Source organism: Xiphias gladius, chromosome 14 (genome assembly GCF_016859285.1).
Source record: "Xiphias gladius isolate SHS-SW01 ecotype Sanya breed wild chromosome 14, ASM1685928v1, whole genome shotgun sequence".
Classification (NCBI taxonomy): domain Eukaryota; kingdom Metazoa; phylum Chordata; class Actinopteri; order Istiophoriformes; family Xiphiidae; genus Xiphias; species Xiphias gladius.
Window position 1 is genome coordinate 2,280,699 of NC_053413.1, and position 22,496 is coordinate 2,303,194.

At 39.6% G+C, this 22,496-nt stretch overlaps 1 protein-coding gene across 1 annotated transcript in view; it reads right to left on the reverse strand.

Annotated features, from left to right (window-relative positions):
• The window catches only part of LOC120799224 (2-lysophosphatidate phosphatase PLPPR4-like), a 65,218-nt gene that overhangs the window by 8,943 nt on the left and 33,779 nt on the right, over positions 1 to 22,496 (reverse strand). Inside the window, exons 5-9 of the mRNA XM_040144211.1 lie at positions 13,195 to 13,252; positions 12,885 to 13,058; positions 3,998 to 4,133; positions 3,067 to 3,295; positions 1,741 to 2,356 (exon numbers count right to left, since the gene is read on the reverse strand). Coding sequence (XP_040000145.1) covers positions 1,741 to 2,356; positions 3,067 to 3,295; positions 3,998 to 4,133; positions 12,885 to 13,058; positions 13,195 to 13,252 — 1,213 coding nt within the window. The remainder of the gene's footprint in view (positions 1 to 1,740; positions 2,357 to 3,066; positions 3,296 to 3,997; positions 4,134 to 12,884; positions 13,059 to 13,194; positions 13,253 to 22,496) is intronic.

Consider the following 22,496-nt stretch of genomic DNA (forward strand, 5'->3'; position numbering starts at 1 on the left):
ACGTCCGGCATTAGTAGAAGACCTAATAAGCTTGGTGATACCCTCACAGCAGCCCTCCTACTTTTAAATGTTTTTAACAGTATCTCGCATACCGACCTCCGTGAGATTATAGCTCAAACATCCTCCTCCACTTGCGCTCTAGATTCAGTCCCTAGCAACTCCCTCAGGAATGTAAATGACAGCTTAGCTCCGTCTATCCTAAAAATAATTAACAGGAATCTTTACTACTGCCTTTAACCGGCAGTAGTGAAGCCTCTAATAAAGTAGCCAAACCTAGATTACAGGTTTATAAACAAAGTTCTTGTGAATGTGGTTTTTAATCAACGTAATACCTTTCTAAGTGAGAACAGTATTGTAGAAAAGTTCCAATCTGGTTTAAGATCCAACCACAGTACAGAAACGGCTCAGCATCTGACACCATCGAAGATACTATTTCAATCTATTGTCTTGAAGGATGGGTCGGTCTCTCAGATAGTGCTGTAAACTGGTTTCGATCTTACCTAACTGGTAGAAAATTCTATGTTAGTTTGGGTGATCAGGTGTCTGTGAAGCATGACTTGCCATTTGGTATTGCGCAAGGAAGCTGTCTTGGTCCTCTACTATTTTCTTCATATATGCTTCCATAAGGTCACATCATCAACAAGTTCTATATAAATTTCCATAGCTACTCAGATGACACACAATTATATATTTCTCTGATTTAAACTTTAACGCCCATTCTTCCACCTTAGAAATGTTGCCAAGTTAAGGTTGTTTTTAACGAGGCAGGATGCCGAGAAATTAAACACGCTTTGATTACTAGCAGGTTGGACTATTGTAATGCCCTCTTCATTGGCCTGCCAAAAAAGTTGATAGGAAAACTTCAGCTACTTCAGAAAACTGCTGCCAGACTTCAAACAAAGACTAAGAAAAGAGAGCACATTAATCCTGTTTTAGCTACCCTGCACTGGCTCCCCATTTTGTTTAGAAGTCATTTTAAGATCCTTTTACGTTTACTTTCACATGTCAAAATGTCCTTGGGCAAGATACTGCACCCAAAATTGCCCCCGATGTATCATCGCTTTTATTGGAACTTCTATTTTTATGAACTTATTCATATTTACCTTATTTTTATTGGTGTTATTAATGCCATACTGTAAAGCAATTTGAGTTGCATTTCATGTATGAAAGGTGCTTAAAAAAAGTTACTATCATTATTATTATTATTATCATCATCATCTTCTTCAGTGTATTAAAACCTACCTTTTTAGACTAGCTCTTCACACTCCATGCTAGCATTTACTCATGTTCCATTTCTCCTCAAAAAAGATGAAAACACAGCTGAAACAATTAATAATTTAAATGATTTAATGAAGATTAAGCTGCAGCTATTTTGATAATCAATTGATCATTTCAGTCATTTTTCAAGACAGAAAATGTAGTGGTCCATAAAGAAATATAATGGACATTTTTCGCTATTTTCCGACATTTTAAAGATTTAATGATTAATTGACAAAATAACCATCGGATTAATTTATAATGAAAACAATCATTAGTAGGTGAAAAAAAACACTTACTCTAGCCGTCTGAACATGCGTTTAGTTGTTTGTTTTAGAGGGATGCAATCCAAAATTTTGTTGCTCTGCCATATGCTTATAATGTAACAAGTAAAGTGCTTTAGATACACGACCGACAGCCAGACAGACAGATAGACAGACAGACAGAAAATGTTTAAATAGGTATAGAAAAAGAATGATTAACCTGCATAAGACGAGGCTGTCCTCCAGCACTGAGTGGCCTGCAGGGTATGGTGGTCTTCTCAGCCACTCTCAGCCACTTTTCCCTCACTGAACCGCCCCCTTCCATAATGCTGTCCTCCGATTCACTCTCCTGATCCTTGATGGTAGGGTTCTCCTCCTCTGGAATATGAACCAGCTGAGAGGATCCAGGCCGGGATTGGATAGACACTCTGGCCCCACCAGCCAATCCGGTGCTGCCATTATGGGTCATGTGATTATGATTCGCTATAGGAACAGAGCTAGCTGCTAGCTTCATATATTGAGCTGGGATGTGGGCACCAGCACGCAGCTCTACTTCCTGGCCAGTGACTGAAGGCAGGTGTGTTCCACCACAGAGCTCTGCCTCCAGGCCCATGGCAGACGGTTCTGAGGAGCAGCGCAGCTCCATGTTCCTCTGAGGAGATGAGGAGGAGGCTGGTCTTATTCCATCCATCACCTGGAGGGACAGCTTCCTGCTGTCATTCTTATTCTTCCACTGACTGAGGAGCTGCTTGGATCGAGTTGAGTCCATTGAGGCGTGGATGGATGCGTGACGCCGAGGAATGCGACCCTCCTCCGATGAGGAGCCTCCATGGGACCTGGAGGAGGAGGCAAAGAGAACTGCTAAAAGTAACAAAAAAGAAAATGACTGGATGACAAGAGTGCTTACATGGGACAAATTTTAATTTTAGTTCTCTCTGGCAACTACAACAAAAAAGTAAGACTGAAGATACACATTGAAAACTAAATTTCCTTTTTTTCTGAGGCTAACCTTAACCCAAAGCAATTGTATGCCTGTTACTAGATTCCATGTTACCTAAATGAACTGCCTCATAGATCCTGGACTTATCTTGGCTTTCGACCTCTACAAACCCAAATATCTGAACGAACATGCCTATGGCTGCTTTGTGTAAACTGTTAATTGTAGTTCCCTTGATGCTGAAACAATTAGTAGATGGCTGAAATTAACTGATATTAGTACTAGAGTTGAACTGACATCCTGGTATTTCCCAGGAATTCTCAACAAAATCTGCTTTGGTATCCCCAGATATACTTGCAGGCTCCTAGGTTTTTCAACGTGTGTACACTGTGTGTACAGAAACAAGAATTATCAGCTTATTACCTGTGGCATTTTTTTCAAAGTTCTTTTGCTAAAATGGCAGCTAATGGTTTTGTAATTACCTGAATTACATTTTATCTTTCTGATTAGTATGTGACAGTTAAACATGATGTATCATGGATAAGCAAAGTTCTTATTTTCTTGCCCAAACCAAACCTGTGGATAAAGACTCTTATTAAAAATAATTACCTTGGCAGTGTGCTGCTGCTGAAGGTCATCATGTTGTCACGGTTGCTTAGAGGACTGGATGGAGTAATCACCTCCACTTCAGCACTTGCTCTCTTCAGATTGGTCAGAGAGGGCTCTCGATAGGAGGAGGTTCGCATCAGGATGGGCCCTGTTTGGTCGGGGGACAAGGTGTGGGAAGAGGTCCTTGTGATAATGGGCTCTGGCTGGCTAGGAGCCAGGGTGTGCTGGCCTATCAGAGGACAACAAGGAAAGGTCAAACTGTCAAGTTAAAAGAGGGGGTGATTCGAAGTTAGTTTACTTATTTGAAGCAGGTATTTTTTTAAAATGAACAGCAAAGGGTTGTTTGATGTCATAACATTAAGATCAGACATCAAACAAGCAGCAACAAAACTGACCGCTGGAGGTTTGTCACATCTGCTTGACTTCTGAAAAAGTAGGTTTCCATCCAAATACTTTAATGCAGACATGATGTATTCACTTAGAAGTTAAAGGGGCACACCACTAATTTTATATCAGGATTAATTTACTGGTCACAAGAAGTTTTATTCAGCCTACCAAAACTATTGTATCATTTTTTTCTCCGGAGTAACTTCTTCAAGTCTGAGAAAATAAACCTGATGATGTCAGAGGTTACCTCAGTTTTGGCCTGAGATTAAAATTTGTAAATGAAATTCTGCAGATTAATGACACGCCAGACATTTCCCCCTGATTTTATTTTTATATGGATTGTTCAAAGTGATTGCATTGTTGGTAGAGTTGTCTGTGCTCATTAGCAGGCCTAAACACAGACTTCTGGGATTTAGCAAAGCAAAACGATAAGATTCGCTGGTCATAATGTAATAAGGGTTGTTTATGTGTTGCATTTTTAGTTGACATGTCAAGGGGATGTAATCTGCAATTCTAAGAGACATCTGGCAGGCATGGTTTTTACCTTGGTTGCTGTTGCTAACTGCTGTTTGGCTGACATTGGGCAGGGAGGAGAGAGGGGGCTCTCTTAAGATGGGGCGAGATGGTCGACTTCTAGATCGATCTTCACTAGGCAAGAAATTCCCCACCGCATACACACCCTGCATACAAACATATACACATACAGGTTTGTACATCTATCTTTGTGAGAAAACTCATTGACATAATGCATTCCCTAACCCCTTACCCTAACCTTAACCATCACAACTAAATGCTTAGTCCGAATCCTTATCGTAAACCTACCCTAAAACCGATTCTTAACCCTCAAACAGCCCTTTGAAGGTGTGTCAGAAAGTGAGGACTGGCCAAAATTTCCACACTTTCCCAAAATCACACACACACATACACACACACACACACACACACACACACACACACACACACACACACACGAACACACGTACACACAAACACACACAATGAGACATAGAAGCGCATGCAGCAACGACATAAAAAAATCCAGTTTAGAGGACGGAAACCATGTAAGCTCCTCAGTCCTACACCAAAGCTTTTACGGCATTTGTTTCACTGGAAGATAGAAACAATTACCGTAATTATTATCAAAAGTAGTTTGAATTTAAATAAAAGTAAAAATGTTAATTTGTAATCTCTAATTTTTAAAATTTGAGAGAAAATGATGCACAGATTTTCCACTATAGCCACTGGTATATAGCATAACAAATTCAAGCTATTGTTAATTAGTTGCTCCATTTAGTACTTTTTTTGCTTTTCAAAATTAAACAGTGGTTTTGCTCAAAATCCTTCAGTGTGTCTAACATTTTGTAGTATGAATCTACTGTCTCCTGAAGCAGCAGTTGGGCACCGGAACGCCATAAAAGCTGTGGCTGTAGCTATGACGGTTCCAGAAGCAAAAACCCCAGTGTGGGAGGAGTTCGGGGAGGCTATAGAGAAAGACTTGCAGACAGCCTCAAGGAAGCTCTGGCAAACCATCAGACGACTCAGGAAGAAAAGCAGGGCTTGGCCCAAGCTGTGTTCAGCAAAGGAGGAGAACTGCTTACTCCATCTGGGGATATCGTCAGGCAGTGGAAAGGACACGTTGAGGAACTCCTGAACCCAAACAAACATGTCCTCTGAGGAGGAAGGAGAGTTTGAAGACTCGGGGAATCCTCACTCATATCTCTGGCAGAGGTCTCTGAGGTAGTTAAGAAGCTCCTCAGCATCAAAGTGCCAGGTGTGGATGCGATTCACCCTGAGATGCTGAACTTTGGACACTATTGGGCTGTCTTGGCTGACACGACTTTTCAATGTCACATGGAGGTCGGGGACAGAGCATTTGGACTGGAAGACTGGGGTGGTGGTCCCCATACAGTCCTGGCATCCCCTGAATATTAAGTACAGAATTTAGAATATCTTTTGAAATAAATGCAAATTAACAATTTTTGTTTAATCAAAATACTTAAATAAAATGTCCAATGTTACTGAATAAAATAAAATAAAAAAAGAAAACTTGCATAATAGGGAAAAAATACAAAAACAAAATGTACCCGGAACACAATTACTGGCACCATTCATGACGATTTGGTTGCAGAACCTTTGGCAACAATGACAGCCTCTAAACGTTTCTTGTAGCCTCCTAGAAGCTTCTTGCACTTGTCTGCTGGTAGTTTCTGCACCTCTTCTATTGCTCTGCGTTCAAGCTCTTTTAAGTTTTCAGGAGTCCTTTCTGCAATGGCAGATTTCAGCTCTCTCCAAAGGTTTTCAATGGGATTTAGGTCAGGACTCGTTGTTGGCCAGTTTAACAGTCCATATTTAACTTTTCAACCTTCCTTTATGCTGCTGGGTGTGTGCTTTGGGTGTTCTCCTGCTGAGAGACCCAAGACTGTTGCCTCAGACTGGTTTTCTGACACTGGGTAAAACATTTTGCCCTAAAATCCTCTTGTAATCTTCTAATTTCATCATTCCTTTTATACAGTCAATGCTTCAAGTACCAGAGGCAGCAAAGCAGCCCAATAGCATGATAGAACCTCCAACATGTTTTACTGTAGGTAGGGTGTTATTTTCCTTATGGGCTTCATTTCATCACCTATAAACAAACTGAAGAGCTCTACTTTGGTTTCAAATGTCCATATAAAATTATCCCAAAAAGACTGTGGGTTATATGAAAGTTTTTGCAAACATTGGTCATACATTTTTGTGCCTTTCTTTCAATAGTGGTGTCCTCCTTGGCCTTCGCCCATGAAGCCCTACTTGGTTTAGCAGCATACGGTACGGGCTGAAACCACCACTCTAGATTGCACCAGGTCCGCCTGAAGCTCTTTAGATGTCTTGTGTTTTCCACAATCCGCATCAACCTTCACAGACTTCTCTCATTGAGTTTCTTCTTAGCGCCATGTACTGGAAGCGTCTTAACAGTTTTATGACTGTGAAACTTCTAGATAACATTACGACTCTTGAAACAGGCATTTCAAGGTGTTTGGCAATTACCTTGTAGCCTTTGGAGTTGTTATGTTTTTTGATAATAGCATTTCTGATGCTGTCAGACAGATCTTTTGTCTTTGCCACTGTCAAAAAGGAACTGGAAACAATCAGCCACTTTTTAATGTAGTAGAACCATCATTCATCAGTTAATTCAGGTCATCTAAAAAAATGAAAATTAAGCACAGGTGAGTCTTATTTGTTTATTTTTTTGTTTGAGGAACTAATTAAAAGGGTGCCAATAATTGTGACAAACTTACATTTTATCACTGTATTTTTTAATGCACGATATGAAAGCATTTATTGTTGTTGGTGTTCAGTAACTTTGGAAATTTTATTAAATATTCTGATTATACAAAATTGGTTAATCTGCATTTATATCTGTACATATTCTAATCTCTGTACTTAAAATTCAGGGGTGTCACTAATTTCAACCAGGACTGGTCCCTATGTAATTGGTTATATAGGGAGTGAGAGTTGTGTCCATATCCTTGGCAGGAAGTCCCTTTGGCTTGGGAGTGAGCTGCTGCCTCAAGTGAAGGAGTCTAAGTATCCCGGGGTGTTGTTCATGAGTGAGGGTAAAATGGAGTGTGAGATTGACAGATTGGTTGGTGCAGCATCAGTAGCAATGCAGGCATTGTACTGGATCATTGTGGTGAAGAAGGAGCTGAGCCAGAGGGCAATGCTTTTCATCTATCAGTCAAATTACGTTCCAACCCTCACCTATGGTCATGAGCTTTGGGTGAACCAAAGAATGAGATAACGAACATGAGTGGTTGAAATGAATTTTCTAGATTAGTTGGCTGGGTTCACCCTTATTCATAGGGTCAAAGTTCAGACATCTGCAGGGAGCTAGGAGTTGCTGCTGTAGCCAGTTGAGGTGGTTTGGGCAGGATGCCTCCTAGGCGCCTTCAAGTGGGGTTCTTCTGGGCAAGTCCAACTGGCAGGAAACCCCAGAGTAGACCCGGAATATGCTGGAGAGACTATATATCTAATCTGGCCTGGGAACACCTTGGGATCCCCCAGGAGGAGCTGGAAAACGTTAATGGGGACGTGCAGGCTACCTTGCTTAACCTGCTGCCACCATGACCTGACTCCAGATAACAAATGGATGGATAACATTATGTACAATATTTAATGTTATTGATTGTTATATACAGTATCTAATGGAAATGAATGTTACCTTGTATACAATATTCAATGTTAGCTAACATTATTTACAAAATTTAAAGTTTGCTAACATTATATACAATATTTAATGTCCATAACATATTGCTGTGTAACTGACATTTCTGAGTCAGTTTCCTGACTTTATAATTGTTCTCTACTTATGCTGCTGTTATACTATGTTTTAGCACTTACAATTATCCCGTAATTAATCCCAAAATGGGCTGTATTAATCAAAAGACATGGTTTAAGTGCAGTTTTGAGATATTAGTGCACCTCCACATATATTTATTTCACAGCTATAGTTTCCAATGACATTTACAGGTTATATTTCACATAACAAAATGTATGGGAGGCTTAAAAATCATGATGTATTGTTATAGATGAATCTACCCCCTATTACAAAAATCCACCTCGACCAGCTATAACATTAAAGTTCTGCATTTTAATGCTTCAGTAATAATATCCTATAACACAAACTATAACTATACAAAGAGAATTTCACATGGGACATTTTATATGTTGTTGAAACCATGCTGCTAGAACAGTGGAACTAGAATAAAAAATGTATAACCAGAAAAGTAAGAAGTTTCTTTTTTGTGCTATTAAGTAATTAGCAGATTTCCTGACCCGTTTTTGTGTTGCAGTACTAATGCAATACAAAACAAAAACGAGTGGAAGGTGCCAATCAGATTAAATTTAGCTAGCTCAATGAATCCTCCACTCCACAAGATTATTGCCTAGAGAACAAATGTCTATATTCATCAACTCTATATAGTGTAGAACCACATAAAAGGGAGGATAAAAGTCTTGCAAAATTAATTACAGATATCAGTTTCCCAATCAATAGTTATCTATTTGCATAAAAATAAAAGATATCCACTGGTGAAATGTATTCAGTAAAAACTATTAATTGACTTAATTCTTCATCATCTTATGTAGAGCTGATGTTCCAGAGCGCAACCTCATATATCTGTAGCCAACATCTCTTCCTGCAGGGGAAGACAGAACAACAAAAGTAGTATTGTGTGTGTTTGTGTGTGTGTGTGTGTGTGTGTGTGTGTGTGTGTGTGTGTGTGTGTTTGTGTGTGTGTGCGTGCGTGTGAGTGTGTGTGTTTGTGTGTGTGTGCTGCTATAGTTCAGCTCATGTCTGTGTGTGTGTGCATGCTGGACGTGTCTATCCAAGTGTGTGTGGGCTGCAGGATGATGGTGCGTGGGATGTATTATACAGTGCGTGTATCCACCACTTTCTACGCAAGAGTTAAACATCCATGTCTCTTTTCAGCCCATAAGCTATACTAAACCACATGTCCTGCAGAACAATATTACATTTAAGTAGTGTGTATTCTGCAGCAGCTTGCAGGAGCTTTTAAAAAATGTTATTTCAAAAGTAGCTATAATATAAGTTAGAAAATGCAAAGTGTGCCAATATCTAAAAAAAATAACTGAAAGGGTAAATACACCCTCAAATTCTGCTAGCAGTCTCTCTAAAAGCATATTTAAAAAATGCAACAGAGGAATGATGGAGCAATGACTGTTGGAGGCGTGGCCTTGTGGCTATGTTGTGTGTAATACAGAGGGTCAGGGGATATGGGGGAGACTGACTCACCGCCACTCACTGTAGCATGGACATTGACCATGTATAATTTAGTGGACACCATGTTCAAATTGGCACCCCATTCATTCCTTTGAGAGTTGGGTAACATTCAGCTTTGTAACACTCAGAGTTGGGTAACACAGCTGCAGCACAGGGTATCTGTGTTGCAGCTGAGATAGCAGCTATACTATGAGAGGCTCTCTAGTGTATGTTTCTGAGGGGAGAATAGCAGCCCTGGTTTTTATTGTGGTTAATGTTATTGTTGATCAGCCCTAAATGTCTTGTTAAACTCTTAATACAGGTTATCAGTGGCCCGTTGTGCTGTGTTCACTGCCACTGCAGAGAAATAAATCATATTCATGTACAATGATGTTTTTCTGCACTTATCAGGCTTGCCAATACTAATGATACCAGCAGCTATGTGTGAGAGGCACAAACTGGAGCTAAATAAGCCAGTGCTCTGCTTTTTACATACTGTGCAGCAGCTGCTACCACAGCGTATGAAATATACCTACCTATACAATCTAAGTTTGAGCAGAAAAATTCATTTTTATACAATATTTGAAATTTGTTGGAAAATCCACTTGTATCACCTGATATTCCAGCACTAAAAAGCATTTAATGTGTAGTTTCTCATCAAAGCATAGGTTCACATTTTTTCATGTCTACCAGGGCTTTCCACAAGGATATGGAGTTGAAAACTTTTGCCTGGAAAAACCCAAATTTGGTGGCCTCTGGCACATGATATAGCAAATTATTGGGGATGTAAAACTAAATTACATACCGCATCAGTAAAATAACTGTAAATATTACACATTTCCATTTAACATGGTATCAGTTCTAAATTGAAATATTCTTCACAACAATTAAAATTATAACCAATTCAAAACTTTAATTAGGAATGTATTCATTCTAATATTCTTGATCCACTGATATACTCCACACCTATGGGCAGTAAGCAGGTATGATGTAAGAATGAACATTCACTTTGTTACTCACAAAGCAGAAGAAAATTATTCAATGACAGGATAACCAAAAATGTAAACCATGGATAAAATGTAGGATGTGGAAAAACATATATACTTGATCATATACATTGGGGTCAACTGTATATAATCTGGAATGTGGTCTTCCAAATATTAACTTTGGGATGTATTTTTCACGGAACAAGGTGTGTGGATTTTCTCTCACATCACTTACTATACATTGCTTCAGTAAAGGATCTTTTCACAGCCAGTACGCATACCTTGTCAAATATATTACTACTTCTGCATCTGCTTGTGCACTGTTAATCAATGTCATTTGTGACTTGAAACTCAATCTGCAAGCCTCCAACCACAGCTGGACAAGAACATAAGGGGCAACTTTCCCACTATAGTACCAGCCGAAGTGGCTGCAAAGATTAGACAGTTCAAATATGTGTATCACCAAAAAATTAAATGTATGAAATGAAATGTAAGGAGACAATACAGTAGAACTTGATGTCAGAACAACATAAGAACTGTCACTAAGATTAAAAGATAAAACACCAACTTCTGTCAAAAAGCTATACTGGTTGTCCGGATACCTTAATTCTGTTAAAACGTTTCCACTAGTTCCTCTACTTTTTCATGATAAACAAACTTAGAAAAGGAACAGACAGGTTGTTGTCCCATCAAGATAGCGCTAGCATGGGGGTTACATTTCACTATACCTTATATTTTTGGTATATTTCCACACAATCATAGAAGGTAAAAGTCATAGCTAAGTTTTGAAATCCTACTGCACTGTGAAGTGCAGCCGTGCCAGGCTGTTGAGAGTGCTGTAGCCGTACACCGTAGCTGAGAATATGCGAGAGCTGGGTTCTGTCCGGCATTGTGCTGCCCTCTCCATCACCCGTCTCTACTTCCACCACAGTTAGTTTTGTGATTTGGTCATTTTAAGACAAGACTCACTTTACAGGCTGTCACACTTTTGCTCTTGCATTGCTCTGTGTACTGACAAAGTTGACTGATAAAATGCCAGTTTACTCAGGGTCTTCTCGAGTGATGCATCAACGCATCGACTTTAGAGGACAGCCCTATAAGGAACTCTCATTTCCTGCATGGTCACTTAACCAGAACACTGATACTGTCCCTTTTGACCCTTCAATCCCCTTTGCTCTCAAGAGCCAGAACGCTAGAATGTCAAGGTGCATACCACTTCGGGCTGCAAGGAAGACTTGGATAAACATTACCTCACACTTATTATCATGACTCAGCAGTCACCCACACAGATAAACTGGCACCAGCTATTAATCCTACTATGATCTCTGATTTTATAGGACTTGATTGGGACTTGTGTCACTGGCTTGAAACCCAGTGACACAGATGAGAACACCCCAAACATGTAGTCTAGCCAAACACACACAAATGGAACACATTATCCATCAAAAGACTCTGGCCTACTCATTCATCACCTTTCAGCTTCATATGGTCCAAATGGTCCAGCAGGACAACACAAATCTATTGGGGCTTTGTTTATTTAGACTCAACTCTGCAACATTAGAAGAAAACTCCACAGGGTGCATGCAAGTATTCCACAAAAACCTCCATTCAAATTGCTTAAATTCTGATGCTTTAATAATTTTCATTTGATTTGACTAGCTGCTTCTCAGAGTTACAGTCATTTCATATATCTTCGTTCTTGCATACCATCTCCAGAGTAGATTTAAAACTCTGCTACTCATTCAATCACTCACCATGGCTTTGTCTGTTTTGTGTTGTAGTGTTTAATGTTAGTCACTGTAGCATTACTTATACATGTGTGTGCATGTACAACTGAACTTGTTTGTGCTTTCTTGTACTTGCATCTCAGTCACCTAACCTTAAAAGATCTGTAGTCTACAGCACAAACAATAATTAAGACTATTAAAGAGACTTGCTTCTATAAAATAAAAATCATAATTAAGATTAATAACAATCATGACTCCAATTGACCTCGCTTATTTAACTAGCAAGAAGGACTATTCCCATATTATTATACATTCTCTTACATGAGTTACCTTGCTGGGCGAATAATTCCATATGTGAGTTGTGTATATTCATTTTTCATAATTCTTCATCAGAATCATAATAACATTTGAGCTTCAAAAATTCCAACATTTTTATATCTTAAAACTATTTTATGAGCAAAGTTTATTGTTAAATGTTCCAATGTGTTGGAACATCCCATGTTCCAAATTCCTACAATATGTTTTTGAGCAAATTTCAACTAAAAGAAATTTTAAAAGAAGTTACATACTGTAGTTTTAACATAACACACTGCTTTATTTGATATTTACCAAACTTAACGCTACCCAGCAGTTGAGTTTTATTGATATTATTTTTCCTGTCTCTACTCCACAACAGACTTCTCCCTTTATTAGTTGAGTGCAGATTGACTCTGCATTCATTTATTGCTCAGTTTTACAGATGTGTTTCTTCCATCTGGGGGACCTTTTATAGCAGTAGATACGCTAAGGAATCGCAGTCACCATGTTGTTGACAGAAACAGCAATTAAGGACGAGCAGGACTCTAACAAAAAAGTGCAATTACAAGGGTTACTGAAATAAATATTCAGACACAGTTTAGCCTATACAAAAGCTTGGTCAAATCACAAATAACCTGTACCTGACCTGTAAGAAACCATTACCAGATAAGCAGCGATGGCAGATCCCAGTAACCATCCACAGTAGACATCAACAGGGTGGTTTCTGAACTGGATGATCCTGGTTAACCCAGCCAGGATGGCCAGCATGACAAAAGAAAACACCAGGAGAGGCTTCAGCAGCTTAGCCGAGTCTGTCAGCACCGTGTTGAAGTACATCTAGAATACACAGTTTCAAATGAACCAATCATTATATTTTTTTAATGTTGATTGATTTTTTATGTTCTTTAAAGATTTTAGAGATAGTCAGCTGCAAGTCTCATTCTACATGTGAGTGTGCATGTTAACCACTTACTGAGATGTAGACAGCAGCAAAGGCAGCCAGAGTTGCATGCTGGGAGGGGAAAGACTTCCTATAAAGAGAGAAAAACAGAGTGTTCTTTATGCTAATTATCATGTTCAGACGGCTAAGGACAATACTGAATATTCATCTGCAACGAGGAAGTGACTTTCAAAGAAACTTGGAGGTATGGTGTGTACAATTCTGTGTGTGTGTGTGTGTGTGTGTGTGTGTGTGTGTGTGTGTGTGTGTGTGTGTGTGTGTAGCAACTGTAGCCGGTGTTTAATTTGCAATTAGATTTGATACTGCTGATAGTATTGAAATTTTTGAAATTTCAGCACTACCAGCAGAGTACTGAAATACTTAAGAACTGACTATTATACATCAAAACACCAGTTTGTAGAGATACCTGGTATCTGTACAATACAATACACTGTAATAATGTTTGTGAAAGTTTTGTTGACACTGTGTCAGAGATATGTTCATTCAACTCCAGGATGATTTTTTAAGGTGTAGTTCGTGGTGTTGTATTTATATACACCAAGGGTTTTCTGACGATGTTGACTCTGTCAGACAAAATTGAGGCAACTGTCCCTCTCCAAAGGCTTTCAACATACAAAAAATATAAGTATATCAGTGGATAGATGACAGTTTTCGTGTTCCATTAAAGTATACAGAATTAGCTATTAGCAGCTCCTATTCACAATATAACTGTGGACCAATAAATATGCAAGTTTTCATCATGTTGCTGGAATACAAAACAGAGCTGTGGCAAATATGCAGAAAACTGATATCCTTTGCACTTTTGCAAAGGAAGATACACTGAAAAACTCCTGCATGTTGTTGTGATTGCATTTGGCTTTTCAGCTTCTCCTTAACATCGGCAATGAGAAGTCTTCTAGAAAAGGGTTAACGAAAGAAGCTACTTGAGTCTCAATTCTGCTTTCCAGAGTCCAAGACAACTTTACATAAGATACTGTTCTTCTCTTGGAGGTACAGTGCCAAAGTACAGCAAATATGTTACAAAACATGCAGATGCCCATTCTTAACTTGCATTCATAAGTTATTTTGGAAGACAAGAATAAATTTGCAGTCAGACTACAACTAAAGTAACTTGTAGCGCAATAAAATCTATTGCAGTTATCTTTGTTGGACACCCAACTGTATAAATCTCTGAATCTGCCTTTATACCGCTGTATATATCCATGAAGCTAGATGGAACTAATCAGGTAGTCAAACTTCAGGCATGTCTCAAAGACACAATAATAATAATAATCAACTTTATTTCTATAGCACCTTTCAAAAAGAGAGTTACAAGGTGGATAAAGACCTGGATGACCTGTAATTTTTAACTTCTAAATTCAGATAAAACTGAAGTTATTGTACTTGGCCCCAAACACCTCAGAAAAACGTTATCTAATCATACACAGTGGGGCCCAAAAGTCTGAGAGTGCTCTCAGACTTTTGGACCCCACAGATGGGTGACAGATAAAAGGAGAAACCTGAATAAATTAATGGAGAAACATAACGAATGCAGATGCCTCCACACAGGTGCACTTCTTGGTACAATTAGGCAATTAACATCCAATCATGCTCTGTGGCATGTATAAAAAGACTGAGCAGGCCAAGTTGATTCTGATTCTGTAACAAGCTGCCAAGAGGAAAATATCTAAGTGACTTTGAAAGAGGAATCATTGGTGTGGCACAGATGGCAGGAGCTTCAGTCACAAAGACTGCTCAACCGGCTAGTGTTTCAATAGGAACAGTGACTATAGTGACATCTGCATTTAGATCTGTGGGACAGACATCAGTAAATAGGCGTTGGAAATTGTGGTCAAAGGCGCACATTTGATGATTGTGATGCTCATGCATCAGTGCAACATGTAAGGAAATACAGAAGAGCAACTCCTCCTGGGAATGTCAAAGCAGGACGTGATCAGACTGTGTCAGCAAGAACAGTCCATTGACAATTACATAGAGAGGTATATTATAGTAGGATTGCAGTGCACAAACCCCTCATTACAAAGATGACTACACATTTGAAAGTTCGGCGGTGAAAAAAAACATAGCCACTGGTCTACAGAGATTCGGAAAAAAGTGATATGGTCAGATGAGTGATCCTTCACCATATTCTCGACAAGTGGGCGAGTGCATGTGTGGCATCCACCAAGAGAACAGTACAGGTCTAAATGCTTGACCCCTACAGTGAGGGGATCTGGTGGCTCTGTTATGCTGATGGGGGCATTTTGCTGACATGGTTTGGGTCCACTTGTCCCCTAAGCAGGAAGAGTCACTGCAAATCTATACAAAGTTGATCTGAGTAATCGCCTTTATCATATGATGAAACATTTGTATCCTGATGGGAGTGGTCTCTTCCAGGATGACAGTGCTCTCATTCATAGGGAACAAGGGGTCACTGGGGTTACTGTTCCATCCCTCCAGTAAAAACTAATCCATGCAGGGCCCAGGTGTGTAGTTATGCTGCTTTAGGCCAAGGCTGTTGGGGGAACTCCCATGAGGCAGAGCACTTCTTCTCTCTTTCTCTCTCTCTCTCTGCCCATACATCTATATCACAGTACAGCATGTCATTAACTTTGTGTCTTCTCTCTCTCGTAGTTTGTGCTTTTCCTCTTTGTCCTCTTTCTCCCTGTCCTCATTCTGTCGTTATATCTGACTCCGGAGCTACAAAATCCAGATCTGCCACTACTACTCAAAACTCATCATCATCATCATCATGACCCAAGCACTGACTGGTGCAAGGACCCTATTGAAACTGCTATGTTTATTTTTGTTAGGGCTCGAGCACTGAGTGATGCAAAGGCCCTATTGTAATCCTAAAGATTTTTAGGGCCTGAACACCAACCGGCGCGAGGACCCAATTGAAACTGCTATGTTTATAATTATTATCAGGACAAATGAAATGCATTTTTGAGGGGCTAAAGGTGGTTGAAAACTCATGAAACTTTGCACATGCATCAGACATTTTGAAAATTTACATGTTTTATGGGTCTTGGATATGAGCATGGCAAAATGGCTTGATAGTTCCCCTACAAAACTGACAGAGTAGCCCTTGCGGTATGTTTCACCTACATCTATAATATTCGATAGGCACATAAGCTATCCCAAGATTTACAAAAAAAGCCATATCCTAAACACAAAAGCAATTCAGCCATTTTGAATTTTATTGTACAATTTTGGGGCAGTTTTTCCAATTACAGGCACTGTACTTTAATGACCTCTCCCTTGAGGATTGATCAAATCGACCTCAAATTTGATCAGTATAATGTATAGATATTTGCGATGCTAAATTGCAAAGCTATTGAGTGTTCGTTGAACGGCATGTCCGTGGCAGCATGGAAAATTCCGATGTTTCACCATGAAACTACATGCCAAAATTTAGATATAATCATGGCCCCACCTACTGGCAACAGGAAATTACGTTTTTGTGCTTTGATGTACTCCTCCTAGCCTGTTGACCACATCCACCTCAAACATGGTCAGAGAATCCTCAAGACCTTGATGATGCTCTATTGTGAAAATTGTGATTTTTCATCGAACGGTGTTGCCTTGGTGGCATGGCAAATTTGTATGTCTTACCATGAAACAGGAAGTTGTTGTTTAGGTGCTAGGGGTGCTCAGAAACTCATGAAACCGGGTACATGCATCAGAAGTGGTGGGAATAGATATCCGATATGGACCTCAGAAATCGGTGTGGCAAAATGGCTCGATAACACCCCCTACAGAATTTCAACAAAGTAGCCCTCGCGGTACGTTTCTAATACATGTATGAAATTTAGTAGCCACATGTAACTTCCAAAGACTTACAAAAAAACCTTCTTGGAGCCATACCCTATACCCAACAAGAAGTCAGCCATTTTGAAAATACAGAGTTGAATTTTGCCGCACTTTTTGCCATTTACAGCCATTATACTTTGACGAACTCCGCCTAGAGAATTAATCAGATCGACATCATATGTGGTCAGACTAATCTAAAGATATTCATGATTTCATATTACGAAGCTTTTGAGTTTTCATCAAATGGCCTGTCCATGGTTGTGTGGCGAATTTTCAATGTTCCATTATGAAAGAGGTTGTTGTAACTCATACTTACATTGTCCAAACTGCCCCAAACTTTACATTTGATAAGAGTCCTGCCCTAAACACATCTACATGCCCATATTCAGTTGTAGTCTTAGTGCCACCTACTAGCAACGGGAAATGAAATGTTTTATACTTTGATGTAGTCCTCCTAGCGGGTTGACCAGATCCACCTCAAATGTGGTCAAAAAAGCCCTTGATGATGCTTTATTGTGGAGATTGTGAGTTTTCATTGAATGGTGTTTCCCTGGCGGGGCATTGAATTTCGACGTTTTTGGCATGAAAACGGAAACTGTTGTAACTCAAATCCACGTCATCAGATCTTTCTCAAACTTCACATGTTTGATAAGAGTCTAGGCCTGAAGACAGCTACAGCCAATATTAAATCATAGTAAAAGCACCACCTGCTGGCCACAGGAAGTAAACCTTGTGTGACAATCATTATTTTATTTACATAAAAGTTTCATGATTTTGTCTACATTTGATATACAACAACATAATGCATGTTTGGTACATGTTCTTTAGCACCACATTCTTGACACAGGAATTATCACAAAATGTGCATAATGTCATGACCACTACCACGCACTCTATTCGTTCTCACAGGCTCCAGTGGTACAAAAGTGCATAGCTGCATCAACCGGCATCCCACATGCACCGCCGATGCGCATGATGGTGCAAAGGCCCGATCAATGCTGCTTGCAGCTTTAATTATTATTTTAATCATTAATTGGTTCTGCTATCATTGCCACTGTTATTGTGAATAACATTTTTACATCTATATGTATCACTGTTATAATGATAATGATAATTATTATATTAATAACAACAAGTCTGACAGTGCTTGAATACACCAGTATATACAGCTGTTCCTGGTCTCTCTCTGTTCTCTCTCCCCCTCTCCCCCATCTTTCTCCTCTCTCCCTCATTTCTCTCCTCTCAACCCAACTGGTAGAGGCAGACAGCCGATCAACCTGAGTCCGGGTCTGTTGGAGGTTTCTTCCTGTAAAATGGAATTTTTTCCTCTCCACTGTAGCCAAGTGCTTTCTCATGGTGGGAACCGTTGGGTTTCTATTTATGATAATGCAAGGTCTTGACCTTACTCCGTAAAGTGCCTTGGGATAATTTATGTTATGATTTGGCGCTATATGAATACAACTGAATGGAACTGTATTGGATTCAAATAAATTTAATTGAAGTGTATTGAATTGGCTGCAATCATTAAGACATATCTGATCACATATGCACAATAATATCACAACTGCAAACTGCAAATATTGAGAGAAAATAAACAGTGTATTTTAATCTGTTAAAGCTAAAAATATAATAATCCTCTTTACATGAACGAAAAAATATTAATTTAATTATGCAGAGGAAATGGTGTTCAGAGCCTTAATAAAAAAATATCCTGATAGTTTTGATAGTTGTCTGAATGTGGCTATTCAAAACTTGTTGATACAATATTTTTTCATCTAAAACACAGACTGACAGCAAAGACTAGTTTGCTTAGTTATACTATTAGACTATACAGAGCACGACTTGTGCTTATTATTATTATGGAAAGTATTATGGAAGTATCAGAGCTCTTGATACTTTTCAACCTAGAAACATCAAGCTGATGCTACAACAACAACAAAAAGCTAGTTGAGCTAGTTGTAAACTGATGTAAAATGTAACTTTGTGCCAAAGATTGTCTTTTTAATCCAACATCTGTGCTGAATGTGGTATGTGTCAGCTCCTCAAAAATGTAGAAATGTGTTCCAAATGTTGAGAAATGTATTGTAGGCTGTCTGAACTCATCAGGACTGCTACTTTTTAGGTTGTTTTTTTTTTTTTTTACGGTAATAGCAAACAATGCTTATGTTCAGTTATGGACTCCAAGTCATGGCATTCAATTGATCTGTACAGTGTCAGCATAAAAGTTACGCACGTAAAATGCAGGAAAACAGACTTGGAGCATAAAAAATACACTTTTACGTTTACAGGCATATAATGCATGTGAAATGCAAGCCGGTACGCAGTCTGTGTAGACAGCTGGATTAATTAAAATAGCAGCCTATCTGTTCCATCACATGCACATGAGAAAGACGGCTGGAAAACATGGCTGAAACGCTCTCTTTGTAGATACATCATTTCAGTTGGCAGTGGATTTTGTGTGTGTTCATTGTGTGTCAGGAACGTGCAAACATAAAAACATTTAAATTGAACGCATCCTAGTGTAAAACCAACACTAACTACAGCCTCAGTCATTCAGCTACGCTACCATTACAGAGCAACTCCACGGTCGCATTGTTTACACCAGGGATCAGCTGATCAGAGGAGATATAAGACACATCTCCCTTCTCATTGTCATGGGCAACGTGACATCGTTGAACAATAAAATGGATGAGCTATCGACCCTAGTGAGGAATCTGAGGGACTTACATGAGTGTAATGTTATGTGTTTCACAGAGACATGGCTTCAGGAAGATACTCCGGATCCCATTGCTACCATAGACGAGTTTCAGACACTTCTGGCAAACAGGATGGAACGTTTCTGCAGCCCAGACATTTAAAATTTAGCCGTGGGGCTACATTCATACTAAATTCCCAGGGAGTTCTCACATGCAGTCTTGGTTATTGTTTACATCCACCCCTCAGTTAACCTGGCAACTGTGGTGGCTTGTTATGGTGTATGGACAAATTGTGACTACCTTAGATATTTTGCTTTGTAGGGTTTGTAGGGTTTCAGCAGGTGTTTTGAGGGACCCCCAGTGGTGGGGATGATAATTAGACTTTTGTGATTTGCATATTTAGAAAAAGGGAACTTGAGTAAGTAATAAGTGAGGAATAAAGTAGGGGAGGGAGCCAGACTTCTGACTGTCTGCACTGTGAAGATTTCCCTGGCTGGAAAAATTGGAAACTGGACAAACTAAGCTAGCGGACTCCAAATATGCACTACATATAAAACTCTAAATAGGATGAAAGCCGTCTGCCTTCATCATGATGGGGTAACCCCAAAAAGAAGTCAAGTTATCAACAAAACCAAAAAGTACTGACTACAGTAATGAGCCAGGAAGCAGTTCAGTGAAGTAAGCCTACTGCACATCTCATCATTATCCTGCACAGGTAAGGGAACAGAGACAATAGATCAATTCTTCATCTTTCTGGTACACTCAAAAGTTCTGGCTAAGCATTTTTGATCTCAGATTGCTTCATCCTAATGTTATTGGTGCGGCCTTGGATTACGATGTTGCTAAAGCTAGTATGCCTGAGTTCCCTATTTCTCCCTACGTGATGTTAGCAACCTCGGATTTGCCTCTGTGTCGTAAACTCTGGCACTGGACAGACAGTAAACAGCGTCTGTTGATGCTAATCTAACATTGTGAGAGTCCCCTATTACTAGCGTATTTTGTTTAACCATGTTGGCAGAGGAGGAGGCATGCAGGCCAATAGAACTACCAATGGGGCTGGTCACGGTTGGAAACCAGTTTGCAGTCGGGAGGGGTGACTTACAGATCAGGCCACACAACTGGTTAATAGCTCTTGCATGAAGGCAAACAGGGATAAACTCTGTACCGTCTGTTGATAAGGCTTTGCTAGTTCTTAAACTAACAGGCTTGTGGCTAATGCTATCTGGATAACCCATCACATCTAAGGCAACATTAGGAGAGATAAGCTGTCTAACTGACTGACACGTCTCTGTAGCAGAGATACCCAGTCTGTAAAAGTGGAGCAGCGAACACACACCATTGTAACACAGTTAAACTTTAGGCAAAATTACTACAAGTATATGTCTGATCTTTAAGTAAGAGATCGGAGGGGAAGGCACAGTGGTGCAGTGGTTAGCACTGTCACCTTGCCTGCGTGGATCTCCTCTGGGTATTCTGATTTCTTCTCACAGTCCAACGACATTCAGGTGAGTTTATGTGGTGACTCTAAAAGGCTTCTAGGCGTGAATGTGGGTGTGGAAGGTTGTCTGTCTCACTGAGCAAGTACTGTAATACATTGCTGATCTGTCGAGAGTGTACCCCACCTGTCATCCCATGTGAGCTGGAATAGGCTACAACCCTGCACAATTTCGCAAAGGATAAACAGGTATACAGCAGATAATCGATGGATGGATGGGGGATTTGAGGGAAAGCAAAAACCTGTAACCTACATTAATTTACATTAAACATGATAAACGTATTTAAGTTGTCAAGTTGCACTCAGGTTGAGTTGTGCTCAACTGCTAAAATGAAACAATGCGGAACTGAAGATAATGTTCAGTGAATGACAGTGATGCTGGTTGGATGTAGTTTCCCGTAACTTGAAAAATGTTGTCATATGATAAGAGCAGGCCTATGCTAAGCAAACAACACGTTTTGCCAAAGTGAACCAGAGGACAGACTCCTCCTGTATTCTTATTGATTACAACATGCATGTGCTGATGAGAGGAATAGAAACCCTGGGCAAATAAGCTGCCACTGAAGCTGAAGCTAACAATTGCATGAAAAGGAAAACTGGTCTCCAGAGTTGAAGTGGCATTTGCAGTCAGAGCTGTATATTGAGAGCAGCCTTCGCTCCAGCTTGCAGTGTAGTTGGCAGCAGCATAGTGTATTTGTTTGATAGGTACGTTTTGTATTTGCAAAACAAAATACAATAGTTTGTTAATGGTGTTTTGTATTTGCCAACCATACTGTGTTTGATAGTGAATCGTAGGACACTTGTAAAACGTTTTGTTTGTTTGGAAATTAGCTCCATAGTAATCAAACAGAGCCCCTTTTAAACCAAAAGTCCAGGAATATCTGATTTCCAGCAAGGCTCAACAACTAAATTGTCCATTCTGGTCAGACATTGAGCATTGGCACGCAACCACAATACAACCATGTTCATATTTGTGAGAGGGTCAAACCTCTTTTGGCATCTATAAACTTAAACAACTGCTTCCAGTAGCTGTGGATCAGACCTGCACAACTTTGGACATTCATCCTGAAGGAACTAATTCAGCTCAGCTGTATTCATAGGAGGTCTGGCGTGAGTGGCTCTCTTGAGGTCATTCTACAAGATCTCCATTGGGTTAAGGTCTGGGCTCCGACTGGGCCACTCAAAAAGGCAGATTTTCTTTGTTTGAAGCCCTTCTGTAGTAGATTTACTTTGATGTTTAGAATCATTGTTCTGCTAAATCACCCAACTTCTACTGAGCTTCAGCTTGTAGACAGCGACCCTGACATTATCCTGTAAGATACCTTGACAAA